General features: G+C 52.1%; 13 protein-coding genes across 13 annotated transcripts; 7 read left to right on the top strand and 6 right to left on the bottom strand.

Moving 5' to 3' along the window:
* Positions 1-4: 4 nt before the first annotated feature.
* On the bottom strand, positions 5-1,585 carry CKM354_000624200 (uncharacterized protein; the record flags this gene model as incomplete). Its single annotated transcript, XM_044801548.1, has 1 exon — positions 5-1,585. One exon carries the CDS (start codon positions 1,583-1,585, stop codon positions 5-7), a length of 1,581 nt encoding a protein of 526 aa, XP_044657483.1.
* Positions 1,586-1,961: 376 nt separating this feature from the next.
* Positions 1,962-3,053, top strand: CKM354_000624100 (uncharacterized protein; the record flags this gene model as incomplete). Its single annotated transcript, XM_044801547.1, has 3 exons — positions 1,962-2,453; positions 2,508-2,846; positions 2,904-3,053. The coding sequence occupies 3 exons, from the start codon at positions 1,962-1,964 to the stop codon at positions 3,051-3,053; spliced, it is 981 nt and encodes a 326-aa protein (XP_044657482.1).
* A 77-nt stretch (positions 3,054-3,130) lies between these two features.
* CKM354_000624000 (uncharacterized protein) lies at positions 3,131-4,738 on the bottom strand (the record flags this gene model as incomplete). The annotated part of the gene is made up of 1 exon (XM_044801546.1): positions 3,131-4,738. One exon carries the CDS (start codon positions 4,736-4,738, stop codon positions 3,131-3,133), a length of 1,608 nt encoding a protein of 535 aa, XP_044657481.1.
* Positions 4,739-5,314: 576 nt separating this feature from the next.
* Positions 5,315-6,196, top strand: CKM354_000623900 (uncharacterized protein; the record flags this gene model as incomplete). Its single annotated transcript, XM_044801545.1, has 1 exon — positions 5,315-6,196. The coding sequence occupies one exon, from the start codon at positions 5,315-5,317 to the stop codon at positions 6,194-6,196; it is 882 nt and encodes a 293-aa protein (XP_044657480.1).
* A 457-nt stretch (positions 6,197-6,653) lies between these two features.
* CKM354_000623800 (uncharacterized protein) lies at positions 6,654-7,465 on the bottom strand (the record flags this gene model as incomplete). Its single annotated transcript, XM_044801544.1, has 2 exons — positions 6,654-7,350; positions 7,434-7,465. 2 exons carry the CDS (start codon positions 7,463-7,465, stop codon positions 6,654-6,656), a joined length of 729 nt encoding a protein of 242 aa, XP_044657479.1.
* A 493-nt stretch (positions 7,466-7,958) lies between these two features.
* Positions 7,959-9,094, top strand: CKM354_000623700 (uncharacterized protein; the record flags this gene model as incomplete). Its single annotated transcript, XM_044801543.1, has 4 exons — positions 7,959-8,170; positions 8,231-8,464; positions 8,526-8,600; positions 8,680-9,094. 4 exons carry the CDS (start codon positions 7,959-7,961, stop codon positions 9,092-9,094), a joined length of 936 nt encoding a protein of 311 aa, XP_044657478.1.
* Positions 9,095-10,246: 1,152 nt separating this feature from the next.
* CKM354_000623600 (uncharacterized protein) lies at positions 10,247-12,546 on the top strand (the record flags this gene model as incomplete). Its single annotated transcript, XM_044801542.1, has 2 exons — positions 10,247-12,239; positions 12,305-12,546. 2 exons carry the CDS (start codon positions 10,247-10,249, stop codon positions 12,544-12,546), a joined length of 2,235 nt encoding a protein of 744 aa, XP_044657477.1.
* Positions 12,547-12,821: 275 nt separating this feature from the next.
* On the bottom strand, positions 12,822-13,169 carry CKM354_000623500 (uncharacterized protein; the record flags this gene model as incomplete). Its single annotated transcript, XM_044801541.1, has 1 exon — positions 12,822-13,169. The coding sequence occupies one exon, from the start codon at positions 13,167-13,169 to the stop codon at positions 12,822-12,824; it is 348 nt and encodes a 115-aa protein (XP_044657476.1).
* Positions 13,170-13,463: 294 nt separating this feature from the next.
* Positions 13,464-15,017, bottom strand: CKM354_000623400 (uncharacterized protein; the record flags this gene model as incomplete). Its single annotated transcript, XM_044801540.1, has 1 exon — positions 13,464-15,017. The coding sequence occupies one exon, from the start codon at positions 15,015-15,017 to the stop codon at positions 13,464-13,466; it is 1,554 nt and encodes a 517-aa protein (XP_044657475.1).
* A 292-nt stretch (positions 15,018-15,309) lies between these two features.
* On the top strand, positions 15,310-18,177 carry CKM354_000623300 (uncharacterized protein; the record flags this gene model as incomplete). Its single annotated transcript, XM_044801539.1, has 1 exon — positions 15,310-18,177. The coding sequence occupies one exon, from the start codon at positions 15,310-15,312 to the stop codon at positions 18,175-18,177; it is 2,868 nt and encodes a 955-aa protein (XP_044657474.1).
* A 117-nt stretch (positions 18,178-18,294) lies between these two features.
* On the bottom strand, positions 18,295-20,629 carry CKM354_000623200 (uncharacterized protein; the record flags this gene model as incomplete). The annotated part of the gene is made up of 3 exons (XM_044801538.1): positions 18,295-18,541; positions 18,592-19,666; positions 19,717-20,629. The coding sequence occupies 3 exons, from the start codon at positions 20,627-20,629 to the stop codon at positions 18,295-18,297; spliced, it is 2,235 nt and encodes a 744-aa protein (XP_044657473.1).
* A 392-nt stretch (positions 20,630-21,021) lies between these two features.
* On the top strand, positions 21,022-23,354 carry CKM354_000623100 (uncharacterized protein; the record flags this gene model as incomplete). Its single annotated transcript, XM_044801537.1, has 7 exons — positions 21,022-21,058; positions 21,112-21,232; positions 21,289-21,425; positions 21,480-21,731; positions 21,790-21,825; positions 21,874-22,161; positions 22,216-23,354. The coding sequence occupies 7 exons, from the start codon at positions 21,022-21,024 to the stop codon at positions 23,352-23,354; spliced, it is 2,010 nt and encodes a 669-aa protein (XP_044657472.1).
* A 492-nt stretch (positions 23,355-23,846) lies between these two features.
* Positions 23,847-24,977, top strand: CKM354_000623000 (uncharacterized protein; the record flags this gene model as incomplete). The annotated part of the gene is made up of 1 exon (XM_044801536.1): positions 23,847-24,977. The coding sequence occupies one exon, from the start codon at positions 23,847-23,849 to the stop codon at positions 24,975-24,977; it is 1,131 nt and encodes a 376-aa protein (XP_044657471.1).
* Positions 24,978-25,466: the final 489 nt, after the last annotated feature.

The following is a 25,466-nucleotide window of genomic DNA, read 5'->3' as shown; positions in this document are numbered from 1 at the left end:
TGGCTCACGGTTGCTTCGCATCTACTTCGAAATGCAACCAGCAGTGCCCAGTCTTCGTGCCAGCAGCAAAGACATCAGCGAGTTCGATGGGTTCCCATTTCACTCCAACCGGCTGCACCGCCCGCATGTTACGGAACGTTGCACTAAGCATATATTTCAGTTCGGTCATTGCCAGGTTGCTCCCAGGACAGATGCGAGAACCATATCCGAACGGTGTCCAATTCAGTCTCATTCTGTCTGTTGCATTGAGCCATCGCTCCGGAAGCCACTTCTCAGGCTCTGGAAAAACTTCAGCGTTGCGCCCAGAAGTAAGTGCGGAGGTTGATGCAACGACACCTGGTGGCACCGTCAACCCATCAACGGTAATTGCCTTGCCAAGGTATCGCTCGAGTGGTCCTGGGATCATTGGCCACAGTCGCATAGTCTCATGAATCACAGCATCAAGGTACTCGCACTTCTGAGAGTCTTTCATGTCAAAGTGCGTAGCATCTGGCAGCGTCTCGAACAGCTCCTTGCGCAGTCTCTCTTGCGCCTCCGGATGGTTTGCGAGAGCCCAGCACGCGAATGCTGCTGTATGGGAGGTGGTCGAAGAACCTGCTGCCATCATCTCCACCATGTACGCCGGGAGATCCTCAGGTTTGATACAATCCTCCGGGTCATCCAAAGTTTGCGAGTTGAGCAACATCGACAAGACGTCCCGATCGTGGGTCTTTGATGCCTTCTCATGCCATCGCGCTAAAGCCTGCCGAGCCGTGACATCCATGTCGCGACACTCTCGTCGAAGTTTTGACAACTTGGGCGGTCCAACGTACTTGGCCAAGAGCTCGACAATCGGTATAAAGCTTTTGAGGGCGTTGTATTGGCTGAATGCGAAGAAGCGTTTGAGAAGTTCTGGCGTATCACTTCCAGCGTGACCCAGGAGATCAGTGTCCTCTCCCCATAGCACATCCGTGACAATGTCCAATGCAAGCAGCCTAAACCAGACAACGCCATCGACATTCTCTCCGGCCTCAGCTTTGGTCTTCATCACGTCAACGAACTGGAAGACATGCTTATCGATGTTGTCGGCAAGTGTTTCAAGGTTGCGATTCTGGAAACACTGGATCAAGTTGGTCCTCGTCGGTCCTGCTGAGGCATAGTCCAGTTTACCAAGAGTAGTGACGACGCCTTTCCACGAGCCCATATTCGAGTAGAAGCTTGTCTTGATCGAACTGCGATCGTAGATGGTTTTCATCGCGATTTCATCGCTAGTGTGAACTTGGTCAGGCGCAATGACCACAATGCTTCCATATTCCTGGATCAGATCGTGTGCATATGCGCTACGTCGAGTCTTGAAGGTAGCTATGCGGTAGGGTATACTGGTTACTCGCGACCAGAAAGGTCCTGGAATGTGCCTGACAGGAGAAAAGACATATGCGTATACAATCTGTCGAACTTTAGCTATCGAGATCACGGAAATAATGACCAGTACGTCGGGTACCTTCCAAATTGCGTACAGCGCGAATGAGATCAGTACATAGCCAAGGATGCGCTCTACCGGCCTTTCCTGAACTCCAACAATGCTTGTGCTATGCTTCGAAGGCATGCTGTGTGATCTTCTGCAACAGCTTGCAAACTAGAACATATCCGTACTTCACTCACTCGGACTGCATAGTCTGTGATATGAGGGATGCCGTGCTTACCGCGGAAGCGGACGACTGAGTGAGATCAGCCGACGTGCGGATAAAGTGGCAAGCTGCAAGAAGCTGTTCCCAGCTCTGTACGCCGATCTCTTTCGGCCCAGTAGTGGCTGTATTCTGCTTGTCTGCACTGCTGACTGATGCTCAAGCCGCGAATGTTGCAGTGTTGGAGCGGAAGTATTTCCAGGTGAGATTACGTGCGCCGCAGCTGGACTGAACGAGTGTATACAAATGACTCAAAGCAACATAGCATCGAAGCAGCCACATATCGAAGAAGTAACCATGCCCATTCCAAAGGACGACCCACGAGTGGCTCTGGTCAAGACATCTTTCGTTATTTACGAGCATGTAGATCTTGCCAAAGCTGAGCAATTCCTCCTGGACTTTGGCCTTCACGTCGTTCAACGCAGCGAGGACGGCAATGAGATATACTTCGCCGGCTATGGACCTGATCCGTTCCTCTACCTTGCCAGAAAGGCAGGCACGTCCGGCGAGTCGAAGTTCTGTGGTGCTGCATATCTGGTCGAAAGCCGGGATGATCTCGAGAAAGCGTCTCGCATACCAGGCGCGTCCGAAATCCGGTCGATGAGTGCCATGCCAGGAGGAGGGGAAATGTTGACTTTACATGATCCGAGCGGCGTTCCAGTGCACCTTGTGCATGGTCAGACTCAGAAACCGATAGAAGAGATGAAGCTACAGAAGCTCATCATCAATTTTGAAGATGAGAAGCCACGGAAAGGCAGGTTTCATCGCTTTGAGCCAGGCCCTGCACCCGTACGTATATCCGCATCTCTGTTCTGGGCATGCGATGTTGACATTGCTGTGCAGGTACACAAATGGGGACACTACGGCGTCACTTATACCGCGCCAGTGACCTACGACATTATGTTCGATTGGTACACCAAGCATCTGGCATTGGCTCCTTCTGACATCGTATTGCGTGGGGAGAAACCAGTAACAACATTTTTCCATATCGATCGTGGCGAGGAGTATACGGACCACCACGCCTTTTATTTCAAGCCCGCGAAGCCGGGCCAGAAGCCAACTGTCTCTCACTCAGCATTCGAGGTACATGATATCGACATTCAGCATCTAGGCCACGACTATCTTACGTCAAAGGGATACAAGCTCTGCTGGGGCGTTGGAAGGCATAAGCTCGGAAGCCAAGTACGTGTGATGGGATAGGATGACACATCCTTGAAGCGTTAGCTGATTCGTGTCTAGGTTTTCGACTACTGGTTCGATACCAGCGGGTTCATGTTGGAGCACTATGCTGATGGAGATTTGGTTAACAAGGATACGCCAGTAGCACATGAGCAGAGTGGGCCGACTACACTATCGATGTGGGGACCTCCTGTGCCAGAGGAATTCTGATCTAGCGATGAGGAGTTCATATGCTGTCGTAGACAAGTGATATGGAATTAATCTTAAAGTATCGCTTTCTTACACAGCTATGGGCTTGGAAGTATAGCGTCAAACACCTCCATCAGCGTCGCCGAGCCAGCTCGAGAAGCGGACTGAGATCGCCAAGCGACGAAGTGATCAGGTCTTACTAGCACAGCACCCTCGTCTTCCACCCCTCGCACTCGTGACCAGTCGCCATACACGTCTTTATAGTCCTGCCGCCAGCCAATGGATATCACGTTGACGATGAGCCCTTCTCGCGAAGCTTCTAGGTCAGCTGCCCATTTTCTCCAGGGATCGCCTCCGATGCCAGTGAGTAGAGTAAATGCACCACGTCCGCACACATCGAGAGTGGAGATTCTTTTCGACTGACTGTCTTTGGCGATCCACACATGTGGTAGGTGATGCCCAGGGAAGGTAGATATCACTTGTTGCTTCACAAGATTGATCGAAGCCAGGTCGGGTTGCGATGTGTCCCCACTCTCGGCTGTGACCAGTGGCGAACCAGTATAAATCTGATTCATCTGTATTCCGAGTGCATTTAACTCGTTGTCTGTCTGCTCGAGTGCCTCCAGGAACCGTCGACGAAGTTCCTTGCCCTCCGGAGTCGGCTGCGCCATCAATTTTGTGGCCTGCTCACGAGCCTCAGCTGACAAACCGATGAGATCCCAAAGGCGACGGTGATCTTCCATTCCTGCGTTCGCGCGACGAACAACCCCGTCGCCGACGGGCTTCCGTTCGGTAGTTATGGAGTCAAGAATTCGAGCATGAGCTCTACCATGAAGTACATATGCCAGTTTCCATGAGATGTTCATGGCATCACTGATACAGGTATTGCTTCCCAGGCCATTGATCGGAGGATGGCGGTGCACAGCATCTCCAATGCAGATAACATTCCCTTTCTGCCAAGTGCGGGCCACTTGATCGTTGATTGTCCATCGAAAGCTGGAAAGGATCTTGATGGAGGCTTGATCTTTTGAATTGGAGTCTCCGATCATCTGGTGCAGTCGCTGCAGAATATCATCTTCGGTAGGTTCAAAGGTCTGACCATCTTTGGCAGCTGGATGCATCGACACAACGAATTCATCAAAAGGATGGACTACTCGGAAATTGCCCACAGCCGACCATTCGGGCGCATCTGGATTGAGAATCCAATTTAGCGTCCCGGGCCTGTGGGTGAGGTACTTGTTGAGGTCAGCTTTGATGTGAACATTGAAAGCATTGTTCAGACTCCGGCCATCGACGGGTATACTGAGACTCTCCAAAACAGCACTTCGAGCACCATCAGCACCGATCAGATAGCGAGAACGAATTCGATATTCACGACCTGATTGACGTTCTTTGACGGTAGTCTCGACTCCATGATCTGTTTCCACCTGCCCAACGAACTCTGTCGAGAAGCGGAACTCAACTCCAGCTTTGGTGGCACTCTCCACAAGAATCGGCTCCAGAACACTCTGGGGTAAATCTGACATGACACAAGGACTGGCCGCCTCGTACTCGCCCTTGCGATCTGGCCGGTTTCCCCAGGCGTACATTCTGCCATACTCCTCTCCCGCAAGACTATGAGACCAGGTTGTATGCATCATGTAGTTGGCAGGAGTTGCTATAGGTCGGAGCGTTTCCTCGAGCCCAGCATCACGTAGAACCTCCATGGCTCGTTGGTTGAAGATGTGAGCCCGTGGAGTGTTTGCCGTTCCGACATGTCGAGAGATGACCAACGATTTGACGCCATAGCGGGCCAGTAACAAGGCAGTTGTCGCACCAGATGGTCCAGCGCCCACGATGAGGACTGCTACGTTCTCAACTTCTGCAACGAATTAGTGACTGTGAAGTGGCAGTGTGGTCTTCGAATCTACCTGTTGACCGCGACATTGCCAAGGAAACTTGTGATCAGTGGAAGGCTCCAAGATACTTACTCTGATCAATCGAGCTTACTTAGCTATTCAATCCCGAAGAGTATGCTGCTGCTCTGCCTTGGCGGTCTTGGTTAAGGGCGCGATGTTCCGTGGGCGTGCTTTGCTCAGCTTGCCACTTTACCCGCTGTGCCACGGAGCCACTCTGACAGGTCCGATAAACGTACATCGCCTGAACCTTACTGGTTGTCTCTCAGATCTGTTTGGAGAAGGGTCAGCTTCCTTGCTACAAGCAGAGAATTGGACAATTCAAAGGCTATACCATTGGAACCGCGTCCATTGCCACAGCACGACCTCCATACTACCACAAACAAGATGCCAAGCCTAGTGAACTGGAAACGTTTGATTCGATACAAGTCTACGGACGGACAAGTCAAGTACGGCGAACCTATTCTTCCAACAGGATCCAGCGATGTCCTACAGCTTGCAAGAGATGGCAGTCTCAAAGTGAAGATCTGCACTGGCGATACTGCCCTATCAGCTTCAGTCACCTCAGAGACTGAGAAAGTTGCAGAAGTCCTCTGCCCATTGAGTGTTCAGGAAGTACCGTTCATTCGATGCGTTGGTCTCAACTACAGAACGCATATCCTGGAGACTGGTCGTTCGCTTCCAGAGAACCCGTCAATATTTTGCAAGCCATCCACAACACTTGCCGGTCCCAGCGAAGACATTCCAATTCCTCCACGAGGCCAGGCCCAGTGTGATTACGAAGGAGAGCTCACCATTCTTATCGGTCGTGATGCAAAGAACGTACCCGAAGCCGATGCTCTCTCGTACGTTGCCGGATACTTGTCGTCAAACGATGTCTCTGCCAGGGACTGGCAGCGAGAGCCAGCAAAAGCTGGACCTGTGCCTCAGTGGTCGTACAGCAAATCTTATGACAAATACGCACCGATGGGGCCTTGCATTGTTTCCACAGAAGTCTTAGGAGCCGCCGATAATCTCAAGCTGGAGACAAGGGTGAACGGCGAAGTGAGACAAAGCTCCAACACAGGCGATCTTGTATTCGGCGTCAAGGCGCTTGTGAGTTTTCTCAGCCAAGGCCAAACAATCCAGGCCGGCTCTCTCATAATGACTGGTACGCCTGGAGGAGTTGGTCTTTTCCAGAAGCCTCCCAACTTTCTTAAGGATGGAGATGTGGTCGAAGTCGAGATCAGCGGTATCGGCAAGGTCGAGAACAGGATGACGTTTGAATGAAGCTTAAGGGTTTACAGATACTGCGATGTCAGCTCCCGTCCTGTCGTACGGCTCAGTGGGCCCTCAACATCGCAACATTCCCTCATTGAGATGTCCAAGGCCGAAGCGACCGGGATGAAGTCTGGGAACGATCTCACCTTCGTATTACGACGTCTATGGTTGTCCGAGAAAGCTCTGGGTAGCTTTGAGGCCCGACGAAGTCGATGTAGAACTTGAGCACGACGATGTTGCCGCAATCAGCCTATGAAAGTCAGCATTTCCGGTTTCGCTCCGTTCCTTGACCAAAGCCAAGCCCGCTTTGCTGAAGCACGTTCGTGATTCATGTCATTGTCTTCCGATGTTGATTTCAACTGTACTGCAAAGTTTTGTTGCATTCTGTCAGTCTTCCTAAGTCATATGCTCAACGCATCCCAATCACCACTTCTCCGTCCCTTGAAACACTGAGAAGTCAGAAAGATCAAAAGAACACAAACCTCTTCTTCCTTCCAGCACTCGTCCCGACAGGCTCCGTACTCGCAATCTCCTTGTCCCTCCGCTCTTTCCTCTTCTTTTCCCTCCTCGAAACACAACAAGTGATCAGAACAATCACCATCCCCATGAACAACAGAATGAAACTCGCCACAAGCAGCCAAATCGCATCACCAAAAGATGCAGTCACGAGATTGATTCCGTTTTCGTTGACCTGATGCTTCACAATCCCGAAAGTTGTAAAATCCGTCGCCATAACAATCAGCACCAGCACCCACGCGAAAGCCGCAGCGAGAGCTCCAGCAAGCGATCCGACGACTCCGCCGCCGATGCTGAGAAGGAAAGCGATAAATGACACACCGCAAGCAATGGGATGGAGAACCATGACGCGAGTCAAAGCATCAGATGTTCCGCTGCTGATATCCTGGTAAGGAATGTGCTGATTCGTGGCCATTTGGCGACTGGGTTCATAGCCGATGTGGCGTCCACTGCATTGGTCGACTCCATGTACGCCGCAATGCAGACAGCACCAGCCAAATGTGCCGAAAACGAAGCGATATGGTTGATTCCAGTCCCCCATGAAGCCGAGGTCAATGCTTAGGAGTCCGAGGTGGTTGATGATGGGAGCGGAGATAGTGACGAAGAGGAGGAGGAGGGATGAGATGAAGAGTAGGGCCACTCCGAAGCTGCACGATGATCAGATTTAGCGATTTTGACGCCGAGGTGCCTACAATGCCTTCGCCTCGAATGTACTTTCTGTAGTACTTACAAGTGGATCAGTGTGCCGGCTTTCATCTTCATGGTGGGCAATCCTGACGACAGTGAGTTGATAGGAGCGAAGGGTCTTGAAGCTCGGAATGGATAAGTTCGGGGACTGGGAGGCGGATGTCAGCAATGTTGGCAGCTGCTCATAAGAACATTGGGAACTCACATGGTATGCAGCAATTGAGTGCATGTGACACATGACGCGGTTGTGTGCACTTGCCATCAAGTATAGCATTGTTGCGCACTCGCATCTGTACTACACTGCCGTCGTCAGGCTTACTCGGAATCGCTTGTTTCTTTACCCTAAGTTATGACCTGTAAGAACAACTCGGCGCCGACAAGCAACGGGGCATAACCGGAGCGGCTCGCTCGGCGAATTGATTTGTTTGATCAGTGCTATGGATGTGCATCTCAGACTCCATTGATAATCAACCTCTGAGCCGATAAAAAAAATTCGCACGCCTCCATCACCTTCAGAAGTAATCTTCACTGTCTCTTGGTCATTTGAGACCGCATTTGCTCACGCGGAATGTCTCCGAATCGCATCGCAGTATACGGCCACCGCGGACTTTTCAGTTCCCGCATTGCAGCGGCACTTATCGCTTCTGACGCTCACATCACTATCCTCTATCGTCCCGGCTCTGACGTAGCAAATTTCCCAGCGCGCACTCCTAAAGTCGAAGTGGACGTATACAATCAGGAGGCTCTCGTAGCGGCACTACAGAACATCGACATAGTAATGTAAGTAATTGGGACATATAGACCTCTTTGACAGATCGAAGTTAGACTGACTTCATTTAGCTCCCTGGTGGGCGACGAAGGCGTTACCAGGCAGTTCGGCTTAGTTCAGGCGATTCCCCGAACTAACGTCAAGCTATTCATTCCATCAGAATTGGGGCTTTGCTATGGCGAAGATGGAATGCCTATTCCGGTCCTAAAGCAGAAGAAGCTGGTTCAGGAGGCTGCCAAAAAGGCGGGTATTCCTATGACAATTGTTCTTATCGCAAACTTTGCAGAGTTCACTCTTGGATCTATGTGAGTTATGATCTTGCACAATTTCCCAATGTCTCCAATCTGACACCACTTGAAAATAAAGCGCCATGGGCATTGACGTTGAGGGAAATCGAGTTCTCTACACCGGCAATTCGGCCGTCGAGAAAGCAAATATGTGGTATGTCGTCAGTTCATCTAATACAATGAGGCTGTATTTGAACGCGAACTAATCACGATCTGTTGAACGTGGTATACAGCACGGTAGATTACGTCGCTGCTGCATACGTATCTCTCTTCGTGAATAGCCCGATTGCGGAAATCAGGAACCGAACGATCAGCTTGATTGAGCTTGCTCCTACAGGAGAAGATATCACCATAGCGCTCAAGAAGAAGCATGGCAAAGGGCCACAGATCTTTCAGCAAAGCACTGAAAGAAACGAGAAAGAGTACTTGGATCGCCTGAATTCCGATCTCTCAGCTGTAGCTCCTGCGTGGTATTACAGAAAGCTGTGGGGCACTGGCGAGCTGACGAGTCTGCTCAGCTCCGATGTTTGGGATGTTCCTTCGTACGAAAAGGCAACATTAGATGGCCTCATTGTTGGTGGACTAGTCGGACCTTACCGTGACCTGTCTCCAATTACAGCGGTGTTGGAAGAGGCAATGTTTCGTTAGCTATAACGAACACTGCTGATTCTACCAACAATCATCTGAGACTGCACGAAGAGGAGTAGTACACTGGTGGGAGTCCATTATCTCTTCTCAGTCATGACGTCGCTCCTCAGGATAAACCAATCAGTTCGAAATGAGTTGCACTAAAGGACAGTGAGAGAGCGATCGATCTCTAATTCAAACTCGATTTGCAAGCGTACTATTGTTCCTATACTCTTACAAGTAGCGCCGCCGCTCCAGCCCCATACAAGTCTTCCGCGATCATTCTGATCTGCTTATCGAACAGGCCAATGCACGTTTCTCAGAAATGCTATCAACACGCACCCGTCCACTGACCGCAGGGGTGAAAGGCTATACGTATCGATGTCACCAACCTTCTCCTACAAGTTTTGATAAGTGGCACCGGCTTGTGGTACAGTATGGTGCTGTACTTGATAAGATTTTCTGGAATGCACTGCATGAGGGCCTGAGCGAGTCTTCGAAATATTCGGCACAACAGTTGACAGCAATAGCTCGCACTGTACCAAGAACGTCATTTCCGTCGATGAAATAGGTTTATTCGCAATGGGAGTGTCTCCAGTATTTCAAGCCCGACAATCTTGACGTACTAGCGCGTTCCCGCTAAGGATCTGAACAATGCGGCCGCACAACAGATAAAAGGTTTCTACGAGTCAGGCTATTCCCCCAGGGAATTGCAATAGTCCCAGGAATTGCCGTTAGATAACTGAACTATGGTTACCACAGAACTCTTGGCGATGAGTTGGTCGCACAAGGTTTCTGGCCAATGAGTTGGGTGCAGGAAAGCTTCTCAACCCGGCGATCCCTTGTTGAATCACGGAAGCGACGGTCTGTCATTCTGGTCATAACGGCGACTCTATCCGTACCCAGAGATGCTTCCTATCGCTGCTAAGTCCGCAACAGGTGTAAAGACGTTCAAGCATGGACCACTTTTCTCACAAGGTAAATTTCGACGCAGTCGTTGATCGTTCGGTGAATTCCACAATGCTGCGAGAATGTACGACTAGTGCTGATGTCGTTTAGAATTCTGTCAACCCAGCGAGGCAGCGTTCAACAGCGAACCAAAAGAGATCTGATGCTACTGCTCTTAGGCGCACCGAACAGCTGACATCTTCTAACGTGCAACAAAGCCCGGAAATGATTGATGAGGCTCACGGCTGGGAGATGGAGGAGGCCAATCACCGAAAGCAGACACAAGAACATGTGGAAGAGCTCGCGCAAGAGCACACACTCGAGCACACACCCGAATTGTCATCGGATGATCCCTTCGTCCCATTCAATCATCTACCAGTGGAGCGCCATCACGTAGTGACCATGCGTGCGGTGCTCCTCGGTCTCATCTGCGGAGCACTGATCAACGCCTCGAACATCTACATAGGTCTGAAAACCGGTGCGACGTTCGAAGCATCACTCTTCGGAGCCATCATCGGCTTCTCCATCCTCAAACCCTTGGGCCGTAGTAGACTCGGCGCGATGTTTCCCACTCTAGGCGGCGAGTTCGGACCACGCGAGAACAACATTGTTCAGACCGCAGCGACGGCAGCAGGTAGCATGAGCAGTGTCTTCGTAAGCGGTATTCCAGCGCTCTACCGACTGGGCCTCCTGAGTGCAAATCCCAAAGCAGACTATCCACGCTTAATTACCATAACGCTCGTAGGAGGATACTTCGGACTCTTGACGGCAACTCCGCTCCGAGAATTCTTTATTATTCACGCTGCACGAGACTTGAAGCTGATTTTCCCGACTGCGTCGGCTATCGCAACGACGATTCGCACCATGCACAAGGCGACTGCTGGAACGGGAGAGAGGATCGCAATCCTACAGATGAAGGCTCTGGGAATCGCGTTTTCCTGCGCGTTGCTGCTCCGAGTTGTATCGCAGTATGCTATCGGCATTCTATGGGACTGGCATATCTTCACCTGGATCTTCATCTGGAGCGGGTATCATAATCAAACTGCGATACATATTGAGAATTGGGGCTGGATGGTTGAATGGACGCCAGTGTTTATCGGAGCCGGCATGCTTGTTGGCCTCAATACTGCAATTTCCTTTTTCGGTGGATCTGTTCTCGCCTGGGGAATAATTGGGCCCTTACTAGTTCGTTGTAACGCCGCAGTTGGAATATCCTTGGGGGAACCTGGAAGTAAGTGGGAGAATTACATTTCCTTCAGAAGCCTTGGTAAGAACGCTTCTAGTAAGGATGCACCCTCACCGCGGTTCTGGCTTCTATGGCCGGGTGTCCTACTTATGATTGTTGTCTCGTTCGTTGAACTCGGACTCCAATACAAAATATTCATCTACATCCTAAAGGAAGTTTGTCGAAGATTATCGACCAATCTTAAAGCATTCTGCAAAGCAATAGGATGCAGTTCGAAACTCGACTTCCAGCATAAAAATGCACTGCCGAACAACAAGTCAAGCCCGCTAGGGAATCGTACTGCAGATCAGGAACCCGTGAAATGGTGGATGTGGCTTCCAGCACTAGTATTGATTATCATTCTAGCCTGCGTGGTAATGGGCCTCCAGTTTGGAATGCAAATCGGCATGTCGCTACTTTCTGTCTTCCTGGCCTTCTTGTTCTCAATTCTGGCTATACAATGTACTGGGACAACTGGTTTGACACCCTTGACAGCAGCATCAAAGGCCTCCCAAATTGTCCTTGGCGGTGTAACAAAAGGCGAGCACTGGCAGCCACAACACGCCCAGCGCCTGAACCTTCTTGCCGGATCTCTAGCCTCGATCGGGGCGAACCAAGCCTCAGACCTAGTCGTGGATTTTCGAGTAGGATTCCTACTACGCACACCACCCGTTCAACAATTGGCCACACAAGCTATCGGGACAATCGTAGCCGTGTTCCTCGCACCCGCGTTGTTTATCCTGTTCGCGCATGCCTACCCTTGCATCTTGGACTCAAATGCGCAAGCTTGCCCCTTTTCTACTCCATCGGTATCGGCATGGCAAGCAATCGCAATAGCGATGACAGACCCCGAATTCCCCGTCCCAACAAGCAGCGAAATCTTTGCTATCGCGCTTTCCTTTTTCGGAGCGATTATGGTATGTGTTCGACATTTCGTGTATCGTGGCAAATGGGAGCGTTATAGCGCCTATCATCCCAACATGATGTGCATTGGTAAGCTTTTCCGTGTATCGACCAGATGAAAGCGGAATACGCGAATAACACTTCCTCTTTTGCAGGACTAGCGTTCGTCCTCCCGCAAACGGTCTACAGCCTGGCGATGGTCATGGGTGCTGTATCTTCCTATGTCTGGGCTAGACGAAGTCTTCGCAGTTTCGGCATCGCCAACTCTGCTGTCGCGGCTGGTTTCATAGCAGGTGAGGGGATTGGTGGTGTGATTAATGCTATCTTTCAGATTGCAGGTATTGCTGGTCCGACACCCTACGGGACGAATGTTGCTTGTCCAATGGAGTCGTGTTGAGATGTCCGCGGGTCATCTAGGCGTTCACGCAGCTTGTGCGATTTCTGGCTAGGGACTTGACCGTTCAGTCCTCCGTGGCTGTGTAGTGGTGTAGCATGAGGGGATAGTTTCGGTTCTATGATCTCTAGACGAGCACTTGAATAGCTCCGACATTTATTACCTCACAAGCCCCGGTGATGACGAGTCAGAACAAAAGTCCCACGGATCATGGCTATCGAGGAGAAGTTGAGGGCTCTGCTTCTCCTCAGTTCTTCATGCAACTATTACTATCTGGGCTATCCGCGATAGAACTGCCAGCCAAGCCAAACTGGTACCCCGATGTCTCCAGCACTGCCGCGCCACCCTCCCATCGGCCCTCCGCAGTCGCCAAAGTCCATGAGCATTCCACCTGCATCTGCTTGTTGCAACATTTGAGCTTGCTGGGCTGCGGAAAATGCGCTTGGTTGAACACAAGGAAACAGTCCGTACTGCGTCCAAGTTCCGTATGAATGCAATGGGCCCACATCGATCATGGTGCTGTAGTCATCGCTATGCATACCTTGCCAATTGCCTTGTCGCTCAAGACGTGGCGAAGTGTGATCCCTCCAGAATTGCCTGTCGGTCATCCACCATTCCCTAGCCATGATGGTTGCAGAGGTTTGTGTGTCGTTGGCGCGTGCGGTGTCGTTTGAGCGGGAAGTTGTTAAAAGGTATCAATTCGACAGCACAAACCGATGCTCTTTATATCAAGGCCAGAGTGTTCGCGGTGAATGTAGTCTAGGGCGGACTTTTCCAGGGAATCTTCGTGTAGACAGCATTTGCAGTCATGCCGTACGTGTCCCTTGCGGCGTCTCCGGGAAACCATAATGAATATTGCATGGCGTGATTACGACATTCGTGCGTGCAAGTCATAGTCTCATCGCCTTTGTCACAGTACCTCACGTCTTCAAGGGCGGAGTGCCACTAGGCGAGATCGCTGTGGGCGACATTATATCTCCGCCAGCTTTACGAGAAGTCCCGACGCCCCTGGCGAGCACTTCCAACCTGCTCGCCTGGATGCGGTGCTTCTTCATCACCTGTACCCATTCTGGCTCGCTCTTGGCCTGTTCAGACGCAGCCTCATCATCTTGCACAGATTCCTCCTGTGTCGCCAAGTCCTCCTCTAGCAGAGCGATCATCATGCCAAAGTCTGCTCCAAGTCGTCCCAGACTCCCAGCGCAATACAGAACTTGCGTCAGTAATGACTCTCGTGAAGATTTGTCGTTGAGGTTTGGCATATACTCGCGCAGCGTGGACTCAAGCAAGTCCACAAGATGCAACGAGAAGGTGGAGACAGGCGATGGCAGAGGAAGCAGCGGATTTCCATCTGCTGCTTGTTTGGTCTCTGCGCTCGAACTTTGCTCCGATTCTGGCAGGTTTGATGGGAATATGCTCTTGTACATGCTCAGTATGTTGAAACTCTGTTCTCGGAAAATCTCAATGTAGCGCTTTAAATAACGTTCGCTTTGCGTACCAATGGAGACCTCTGCTGCAGCTTTCGTAGGTTTACCGTTCACGGTGGTAGGTGTCTTGCGCTGTGCTGTCTCCTGGTCGGCTAAGTCGCGCAAAGGCTCCAATGCGTTGAGAGTATCGTGAAGCATGCGCGACCGGCACACTAAAAACAAGGAGGGCAAAGCGCCATCGGTGCTGGCAGGATTGGGCGACAGGCTCAATGACTTGGTGGACAAAATGCCATGCTTCGCCGCGTACTTTCCGTCTTCTGTGAGATCTGGCGCGACGCGCCTCAGCCAGCCGATCGTCCGCATGGCTGCAGCCAATTTCAGAGTAGGGCTCTGCAGAGAACTGATCAGGATCGAGGCCAGATTCTGCATCTCCCCTTCGGACTGGGTCGAAATATCGGCAACGAGCTGCGACTGCGGATAAAGCGTTTTGAGCCTCCGGATATGGGCGTGAAGATCCAGCGCAGACGCATACGATGTCGCGGCTGCTCCACCTGCTGCGGTATTCCCGGAGCCGCCTGCCTGAGCCGCTGTCACGGTGGAAGACAACAGATGTGGCAGATCCAGCACGTCCGACACTCTGTCCACATTACGTGCCAGCAATGCTGCCCGTTTCCGCCGATCCAGTACTGCATTCTCTGTACTCTTATCGTATTTCTGCGCAAACTCTGCCGCCGCTTCCTCAAGTTCTGGGACACTCTTGCTCAGCGATTGCGCTTGAGACCCGAATTCTGGTAATAAAGAGGTCAAATGGCTAAGGTGTGTCGAGGAGGATATGACAGCCTTGTGGGATCGTTTGGAAAGGGCCTGCAAGTTGCGTAGATGCGACTGGGCAGAGTGGACGAGGGAGGCCGGCTCGGTGGTGTTGAGGTCGGAGAGGGAAAGAGTGCTGAGTCGCGCCAGATAGCCGCTCGTCTGCGGATCTCGAGGAGATGGCGGTGATGCTTCATTGTCGAAGTAGGGAGCCAGCAGCTCGTACAGTGGATCGGCCATCTCGACCTTCCTGCTGCTGCTGCTGTCCGTTCACCATTGAACGTGGCTACCGATGCAAGTGGAGACAGAGATCCTCGGATAGATCCGTGATAAGACAATGCAGCCTGGACCCACCTTCTCTTTGCCTTTCAACACTTTCTGGAGTCTTCGGTATTTGCATTCAAGGCCACATTCACAGCAACAATTTCCAGAAAGGACGATATAAGAAGAACAATCCTGCAGAATGCCCGCCGCAACCTTTGCGATCTGGTAAACACCACGGAAAGGCGCACGCGTCGCCGCTATCGCAGCCATGACTCTGATCCTTCATCCCGACGATATCGTGGCGAGTAAAGCCGACGAAAAGTCCCTGGCCGTTGTAGAGCGGACGCACAGCGATATCGACACGCACACTCCTTTTCCTGGCAAGGACGAGGACGAGCCCATCGACCGCGACAGCGACATCTCGACTTCCACTTTTCGAAAATTCATGAGTGTTGGAGCGCCACCGAAAGACACAGTTCTGGTTCGATGGCAGAACAAGCCCAGCCTCGAGTTACTGCCGGTGACCAAGCTCAAGTTGGTTGATCGGTCACTGCTCATTGGCGACATCGTCAAGCGCTCCGTACAGGATGCACAGTCGGGAGTGGTTCTCAACACATTCACTAAATGCACTCTGCAGCCGATGTGTGACGTTACTTATCAAGATTCCAGGACGCTCAAGGGACTGCTCCCTCACGAGAACTTTGATCCAAGCACTTCGCAATATTGTGTGTACCCCAACGGCAGGCCTGCTCCCATTTTAGACGTACCTGCGTCAGAACTGGTGGAGGCTGAGACTGTTACGGAGGACTGCTTGGTGATTTACAGAGACTGGATTGGGAAAGTGGAAGCAATCACGAACAACATCCAAGTACGACTGACCGACAATTGCGTCGTCGAAATTGGAGACGAAGCTGGCGAGCATCCCGATGGCCACTACGGATCTTTCTGCGTTGGCGATATCGCGAAGACAAAGAAAGGCCAGCTGCGCACTGGAAAGTGGGTGTATGGTGCCTACAATGCGAACACTCCTCCCGTAGGCACAGTCGTCGCTGTGCGGACCGTGGCTGCAGAAGTCGCCTGGGCGCAACGAAGAATAGGCAGTACTCAAGAACAGGAACCCCCGTTTATGCTCGAGTCGGAGGAATTGGAGTCGGCAGAGTTCTCTGTTTATCAGCGCGAGCGAAGACCGCACAACAGTCACACTGAGTCGCAACCAACAAGGTCCAATTCCGAAATCGACGTGCGATTAGGCCTGCGAGTGCGCTTCCGAGATCTGACTGGCGCTCGCGTCAAATACAATAGCAGCGAGCGTCCCAATACGATTCCTCATCTCGACAGACAAGCACATCTTGGCTATGACTTGAATGTGTTCGATATCACCAAATTTGAGACGACCGTATCAGTCCAATGGCAGGATCTAACCATCACTCTTGAGCGATCGATCGATCTTTTTCCCGATTCGAGCTTGGACGACGAGCATGCGGCCTGGCCGGGCGAGATCGCACACTCACTCAAGCTTGTGCCGGTCCCTGGCATGTCATTTGTGGAGCAGCCTGAGCAAGTCGGCGTGGTTCAGTCTGTCGATGCAGCGGATCGCATGGCAAAGGTCCGATGGCTGGAGAACTCACACATTCACTATGCGAAAGATCCAGATGAAGGCATGCCGCCAACAGTCGTATCACATACCATTTCTCCCACAAATGCAGAAGAGCAGCAGATCAGTCTGTACGACATTGAGGCACCCGCGGCCCTGAATTACCGCCGAGGAGACATCATCCTCATCTCTTCCCCTCCCTACAACACACTTCACGTCCGACCAACTGATAAGACCTGGCTTGGTGAGCTCATTGATACCCCGCTCGACGGTTCTCTTGTAGTGCGTCTCGGGGCCGCTTCGCAAGTCCAGGATGTTGTCCTGCAAAGAGAGCAATGCGTGGTTGCTGTGAGATCGGACGGGAGTCATGCGGTCGATGCCTGGAATGAGGACGAAATGGACGAAGCCTATGATGTATCTGATGATGAAGAAACCGACGACGATTGGGGTAGCGACGCAGAAAGCGAGGAAGAAGAGCTGCCGATTCGGTGGGAGAACGAGAATGGTGAGGAAATGGACGAAGACGAGGTTGAGAACGACGAGTGGGAGTCGGCGGATGAGGACAATGAAGATGTGCCCATGGAGGATGCGCAGGAGTTCCACACGCCGCCCACTTCGCACTCCGCGTCGCCAGTCGACACAAATGAGAAAAGTACAAATGCAGACGATGTAACCACACAGCCTACGATCGAAGCTCCCCCCTCCTACGCGATCCTGGAGGGGAATGTACCACTCGATCATCGCTTTCGCAACGAACCAACCACCTCGAACTCCTCACATACGAAACGCACCCAAAAGGAGCACAAGATACTTCGCAACGGCTCTTCTCTCCCCGCAGGAGTTTACATTCGCTCATGGGAATCACGTCTTGATCTTCTCCGCTGCTTGATCATTGGCTCTACAGATACCCCGTACGCCAACGCCCCATTCGTGGTCGACTTCTACCTTTCCTCCGAATTCCCTTCCGAACCACCTCAAGTCTGCTTCCACTCCTGGCCTGCAATATCTGCCATCGGCACTTTGGGCCGCGTGAACCCCAACCTCTACGAAGATGGCAAAATTTGCCTATCACTTCTCGGAACATGGGAAGGAACAAAAGGAGAAGGCTGGAGTGCGACACGAAGCACGCTTCTCCAGGTCATAGTCTCACTGCTGGGTCTAGTCCTCGTCCGTGAACCGTACTACAACGAAGCCGGCTACGAAGCTCTTGTGGGAGATGAGGCAAGCAAAAGACCAAGCGCACTGTACAGCGAAAGAGTGTTCCTGCGCGCAAAAGGCTTCCTGATCACGGCTTTGACAGGCGTAGACACGACGCCCGGGCTGAAAGGTCTCGAAGATATCATTCGATGGACATATCTTCAACCAAGCGGCCCAAAGTTGCTTGAAGCGACAATAGCCGATGTGAAAGAGGTGCTGGAGAGAAGTAATGGTAGTGATGAGGCAGATGGGTTGACGATCATGTCGAAAGGCGCCTGCATTCCCTTGCGAAGGGTTCTAGACAGACTTGTTGCCTTTGACGATAAGGCAAAGTCCCCACAATAGGCTGTACGAAATTCCCAACGAAGCATTGTAACAGCTCATCACATTAGAAACATATACTGAACTGATTCCGAGGCGGCTTCAAGAGCGACTGAAGAGCAAGCAATATCTGTGCGTGCATCACAGCTCCTCTTCCTTGAGTGTATGACCATCCACACTGACCAAAGACCATTCTGTACCATCGCCAAGCACAGTATCGTATGCGTTCCGTTGAAGTGCCTCCTTCAGAGCATCTCCGACAAGCTCCGTGAAATGTTGCGAAGTCTGTGGCCGATGGCGTACAGGCGTTGGCGTGGATAAGGCATGAATCTGATCGCTCGAAGTGGTACGCCGTCTATGGTTGTTGCTAGGCCTCGAAGTAATGACACTGCGGATGCAATCAGTATTAGTCCGACGGCAAGTATGGAAATCACTTACGCCTCCGTCTCCGGGACGGACCTGGCCAGAGGGGACTGGTCCGACGAACTGCGAGGTGCATCAATGATGCCAGCGCTGCGAGCATTCTTCTCCGTCAGCAAGGCAGAGGTCCGGAGCCAAGCCTCGCTCTTGACGATTCTCGAGATCATCGCTGATGGTCTCCTGCTGGTGGGTTCTCTTGAACCACGACTCTCCACTTGCGTTGAATGAAAAGGTTCTTGAGGCGTTGCCTTCACTCGCTTGCCATCTTGTGACATCTCCGTGTTGGAAGCACGCTTATTCGTCTCATGCACAGTCATGGGAAAAAGCACCTTGTGCTTGACTGGAGTCTCGCATATCTGAGTGAGCTCATCGTTCGGATCGGCAGAGTCTTGCGTTCCTCCGTCAGATGCCCGAGTCTGGCGCATGTTGGCACAATTCTCTTCATGGACCTCGTTGAGATCTTGCATCATCTTTTTGTCGTGGCGAAAGTCCGGTGGGGTCTTGTACAGACGGCCAAAGAGGTAGGACATTGAATGCTCTGGGCCCCAACCGCTCTTGTCCACTGTGCAAGGATAAATGTCTTTCGGCAGAAGCGCCTCCATGAAGGCACAAAGCTCTCCATAGGATGCGTGGCGTGAGTACGGAAATGTGATATGCTTTGGCAGGCTGCCGGGCCGTATTGCTGGGCGATCTGAAGTGGCAGTTGCATCGCTCTTTGAATCTGATACGCGCTTCGCCAGCACAGACACGACTTTCTCAAGCGGCAACTCGTCGAGGTCGTCAAGCATATCGTCTCCAGCGTCTTGCGTGGCATCCTTAGTCCCATCGCCATTTGCTAGATCTGCGAGCTGGACCTGGATCGCCGAGCCGCCCGTAACCGTGGTCGCTGTGAGCATCTGCACAACGCCAGACAACAGCTCAGGTTGCGAATGAAGCTTTTCCACGCAGAGCGACATAAGCTTCTGGAAGATGTTGCTATCATCGATCTCGAGCTCATGTTGTTGATTTAGATCTCCCTGTCCACCACCGGCGCCGAGTTCGGCCATCTCTTGGCCGTTGTGTCTCGAGATGATAGGCGTGATGCGCACGAAATCTGCTAGTATTAGCGGAAGTCATTGATTTGGGCTTGAGAGGAATGGGTACCATTGTTGAAAACAGTGCATCCAGTTCCACGCTCACATGAGTGGAGACGTTGGTAACGAGTAGACAGGCAACCCTCTCGCTCCTCGTTGCCGATTCTGGTCCGAATGAGTTTGTACGCCTCAGGTGCCTTGGGCTCCGCGCCATTGTGAAGAGAGCTGTAAAGGCCATAACGATAGTCGTCGACGTGTATCTGGCTGCGTAGAAAGACGGAGAGAGCCTGCCAGACGTCCTCGTAGCCGAAGGTCCACGCATCGATGTAAAACTCAGTGTCAGGCGGATATTGTGCGACCTTTTGTAACAGCTCACTGATTCCTTCGGCTTTGCTTTGGAAGTGGCGGTAGCGATCGCTTTTGCTTGCAAATGTTGTGTCAAGATACACAGTATCAAGTCGCTTCTGAGGCATCACGCTTCCATGACGAGCGTACGGCACCATCACTGGGTTGCGAATAATCGAATTGACCCACCAAATTTCCGCGCGAATGTCGCCGGTGTAAAGGATCGCTTTGCCATCGCCTTCAATCAGAAACATGCAGGCACCCACGCAATGATTCGCATCGAGAAGAGTGACACGTATGGAACGCCCTGGTACAAGTTCGATCTCAGTCGGGGCCTCCAAAGGAATGGGTCGGAGAATCTTTTTCAAGTGTCGGTAAGTCTGCTGGCGGCTCTCAAGAATGCCCTTGGCAAAGTTCATGCGGTGAGGATATTTCTCAAGGCGGAGCAATATCTCGCGTGTCGCAGGCGAGCACCAAATGAATGGAGATCTGCATGTCTCGAGGCCCTGAAGATGATCTGAGTGGACATGGCTCAGGAAGTACGCAAGCGCAGGCCGATTCTGCTGCGAAGAGCTTTGGCGAAAGTAGTCGATGCGGATGTCAGGGAACTCGGCGATGATGCCGTCGAATGTGGACATGACCGAAGCCGCTCATAGTGGCAACGCTGCTGTCCCCTCCGGCGATGCAGTTGTGGCGATGGATGAAAGAGACAGGCGCGTGAAGTGAACGCGAGTGGCAAATTGACACGACGCGATTTCGACGCGTGATCACGTGGAGCATCGCTTTGTTCGGGAAGGAAGGAGTTCCGAGCTGCTTGTGCTCCCTTCACTTTCACACTGCCACACCAACCTCTGCCTTAGTCGCCGAATCGCGTCTAGCGTGCGCGATTTATCGTCCTCGACATGGCTACTCTTCCAAACGGACAACGACTCCTTGCGCCTACTGTTTGCGCTCCCCTCATCTCTGCGAACCTCTCACTTCCTGTACGTGCAAGGTTAAAGTCTATCCGACCACGACGATCTCTCGAGCCATGTGGCGGCCATCGTTGAACTTCGTGTCTCTTCATTGTTAAGTACGCACTTCCCTGCCACTCCGCCAACCGTCTAACCCGCCGCTACAGATGCCTACATCCTGACCTGCACTCTTCTCGCCTTCATCATCTTCGTAGGCTACGGGAATGTCTCGGCTACAGATGCCTTCTTCTTCGCCGCCAGCTGTACCACCGAATCCGGCTTGAACCCGTAGGTCATAGTAAGCCAGCGCTGTTCCGCCATGTCAGTCGCTCATACCTGTCCAGTGTGGATGTGAAAGCCCTCAAGCTGTACCAGCAACTCGTCATCTACTTCTTCCCCATCATCACAAATTTGGGCTTCGTCAATATCGTCGTCGTCATCGCGAGGCTACGATGGTACAAGAAAGCGATGCGCGAGCATGGTGTGTCTTTGTCAGCGGAAAACCCCCAAACGACCGCTGCTGATTCGAGGACAGTGCGATTCTCTACCTCAGCCTCTGATGGCCAGGGCACCTTGCCATCCTCCAAGACCGCCACGGTCCCTCCCGCGCTAGAAAATCGTCATGATGGCCGACAAGTCCCAAGCGATAATGTGCAAAACACTTCTGAGCAAGCATCAGTTGAGCCCAAAGAGTCTCGCGTTGCCACCATCCAGTGGGCGGAGGAGGTTCGCAATGCAGGCGAAGGCAAAGCACTGCGAGTGCCTGGTCCTCGCGATCGAGAGAAGGGTAAGCATCGCCACCTCTGGGTGCGCTGCAAGCAAGTACTGACGGCAACGATTCGTAGGTGCTCCTTTAGAGGAGGTCGACCTCGAGCGTAATGGTAAGAGCTCAGGTCAGCAGGACATGAGCTGTACTGATTCTCCTGTAGACGACGACCGCATCTCTGTGCTTGGCCGCAGGAACCGTCGTGATAGCTCTTTGCACGAGCGGATCAGCCATGCTACGACCACTGTGTCTATCGATCGAATCGCCTCGTCTCTTTTTGTGATTGGGCAGACAGCGCATATGCGAAAGACCCAGTCACGCAGTCTAGCAGATACGAGGGCTGCGAACACCAGTGGAGAGCAGCAACCACCGAAATACGAACTTAAAGATCCAGACGAAATGGGTGGTATCGAGTATCGCAGCTTAAAGTTAATGCTCAAGGTGGCCGTTGGTATGATCGACCGGATGGTTCGCGCAACAACGTACTACGCTAATCTGTGCTCAGGTTACTTTGTCGGCCTACATCTTCTTGGTGTACTGTGCCTCATACCTTGGATCTATCGTGGTCCCGCGAAGTATCAAGATTATCTCGCTGAGCAGGGGAACAACAGAGCTTGGTGGGCGATATACTCCTCGCAAACCATGATCAGCAATCTAGGCTTCACCTTGACCCCAGACTCCATGGTCCATTTCGCCGACGCGACCTGGCCGTTACTTGTCATGACGTTCCTAGCATACGCCGGGAACACATGCTACCCCATTCTCCTTCGACTTCTGATATGGAGTATGGCCAAAATCATCCCCAAGAACAAATCGATCCAGCAACCTCTCGCATTTCTGCTCAATCATCCTCGCCGATGCTACACACTACTTTTCCCGAGCACACCGACATGGATTCTCGGCTTCATTCTCTTCGCTCTAAACGCCGTCGACATCATTCTCATTATCGTTCTTGATCTCAACAACCCAGCTGTCAACTATCTTGAGCCAGGCAACCGCTTCGTCGCTGCGCTCTTCCAATCAGCTTCCGCCCGACACACGGGCACGGCAACATTCAATCTCGCCAACGTCAGCCCCGCAGTCCAGTTCAGCTTGCTGGTCATGATGTACGTTGCCGTATATCCCATCGCAATCAGTGTCCGTGCCAGCAACGCATACGAAGACAAGCCCGTAGCACAGTACAGTCATGAATTAGAGCTTGACGACGATGCGAACCAGTCTGGCTACCTGATGAAACACATCCGGAATCAGCTCTCTTTCGATCTCTGGTACATCTTCCTTGGAACTTTCTGCATCACAGCTGCCGAAGCAGGCCGCATCGCTGATAATGCCGACCCGGCGTTCTCCGTCTTCAGCATCATGTTCGAAGTCGTGAGCGGTTACGGTAATGTAGGACTGTCCTTGGGTTACCCGACCAATTCTGCAAGTTTGAGCGGCGAGTTCACGATCTTTAGCAAGTTGGTCATTTGTGCCATGATGATCCGGGGTCGTCATCGGGGCTTGCCGTATGCGCTGGATCGTGCAGTCATGTTGCCTGGGTACGAGGACCAGAGTCGTGACGAGAGCCAGTTGGCTGTAGGGGCGGACGGGAAAGTAGAACAGGAGTGGAAGGGGATGCCGATAAGGAAGTTCCATACGCAGTAGAGCGAGCGGTGCCGGTCTTGAAATAGTTCATGGTCTGCAGCCTTCGAGGAACAATGTGGACGTGGTAGCGACGATGTTTGCCAACTTTCTTGCGTTTTCACTTCGGCTCTCTGTCGATACCCAATCTCCCACGTGCTACATGCAACGTACAACGCGCAGTATACGACAAACGACAAAACACTTCCACCGCCTGAATAAAAGGTCCGATTCGCTCCTGCTCCCCTCACTTTCACACCCACACCCACGACCGCACCCACGTCCATCTCGATGCTTCATTTGCTATCTCACCAGCAGCTGTATATACCAGTCGGCGGAAATGAACACCTCTGAACTTTCGGCGCGGATGTCTTGCTCGGCCTGCTTCCGGAGGCAAAGCAAATGCCAGATGCGAGGATCATGACGTCGCTTCCATGCGTTCCACATTGCCTGTTTACCACGGCCTGAAAGCCATTGACATCTAATTCATCATACAGGCAAACCTTCCAGTGCATCATGCGTATATCAGGTCTCTTGCTGGCCATTGGCCTTCCCGCTGTTGTTCCGCAGCTCTTCACAGGACCAGAAGATCCTCGTATCGAGGCAGCGCTCACTCTTGATGTTCCAACAAACGGCGTCTCAACGACTCCAGACGGACGTCTGTTTCTGGTCCTAGCTCGTGTCGATGGCTCTCAAGGTCCAGTGGTGGTTGAATACGATCGTGCGACGAACACTTCCACCGCGTACCCCAACGAAGAGTGGAATTCTTACAGCGAAGGAGCCGATCCAGCAACTCACTTTGTCCGCATCAATTCACAACGCGTCGGTCCTGATGGACATCTTTACATCGTTGACGTTGGAAGCCCTTCATTTGGTGAGCCGGTCATCTTTCCCGATGGGCCGAAACTCGTTCAGGTCGATGTGAGCACAAATAAAGTCAGTCGGATCTTCTGGATGGGCAACGTCACGCGCTCGAATTCGCTGCTCGACGATGTGCGATTCAACCTTGCTGCTGGCAAAGCATATCTCACGGATGCAGGCTCTCCGGGCTTGATCGTACTGGATCTAGCAAGTGGACTCTCCAGACGGGTGCTCGAGTCTGTACCCGGGGTTACTGAGGGCGCCACGCCCATCTCAGCCGAAGGACACTACCTCACTTCACCAGAGGGAAAGCTACAATACATACATGCTGACCACCTTGAGATTTCTCCAGATGGACAGTGGTTCTACTTTCAACCAGCTAATGGAGGTCTCAGCCGAATCGAAACCAAGTATCTCGACCAGGCCTTTTTCAACACGTCCCTTGCCGGGAACAATGGTCTTGCTGCCTACGCCGAGCCAGTTGCTCTGACACCATCTACTGGTGGTACTGCTATTGACAGCAACGGTGTCATTTATTTTTCCGATACCGATGAGCAGAGAATCATCACAGTGTCCACGAATGGGACGAAGAGCGTGCTCGTCCAAGATCCTAGGCTTCTATGGGTTGATGCGATGTGGATCACATCTGATGGCACACTCTGGATGCCTGCGGCACAACTTAACAGAGGAATCCCGTTCGGTAATGGGCAAAGCAATGTCACCAAGCCAGTCTTTACATATACAATAGATATTGGAGTTGGTCCGCCGGCGAATGATCATGCTTGAAGGAGGCTGAGATGCACAGCTGTGTGGTTTGGAGCACATGTAAAACCCTTTTTCCGATATGATATGCAGTGGACACTAATCAGAAACACCTTGATGTCTGGACGAGCAGTATTTGAGCATCATGTTCATCTCTCCTTCCTCAAGCTCACCTCGCTGGGCTAGCAGCTTTTTGAGTTCAGCCGCATCGGTTGCCAAGCGAAGCATGGCTTCGACGAAGAACTGCCGAACGTCAACGACAACTCCAGCACCACCACTCCACACATGAACGCAACACCGTGATCATCATCAGCTGCATCAGCGACGGGAGCAGATGACGTCCAGCATTCGATGGAGCAAGCATCTACCGGCCTCCACTCCGCTTGCTGCATGCCGCAAGCTCGCCTGTTATCCACCTCACTATGACGTTCACCCTTCTTGATGCTGTACGAGAGGCGAGATGATTCGCAAAAGGTGTATACGCGAAAGCGGCACTTTTGTAGGTCCCTCATT

This window comes from Cercospora kikuchii (assembly GCF_019650295.1).
Source record: "Cercospora kikuchii DNA, contig_00003, whole genome shotgun sequence".
Taxonomy (NCBI): domain Eukaryota; kingdom Fungi; phylum Ascomycota; class Dothideomycetes; order Mycosphaerellales; family Mycosphaerellaceae; genus Cercospora; species Cercospora kikuchii.
The sequence above is the reverse complement of the archived record's forward strand: the minus strand, read 5'-3'. Positions and strand labels throughout refer to the sequence as shown.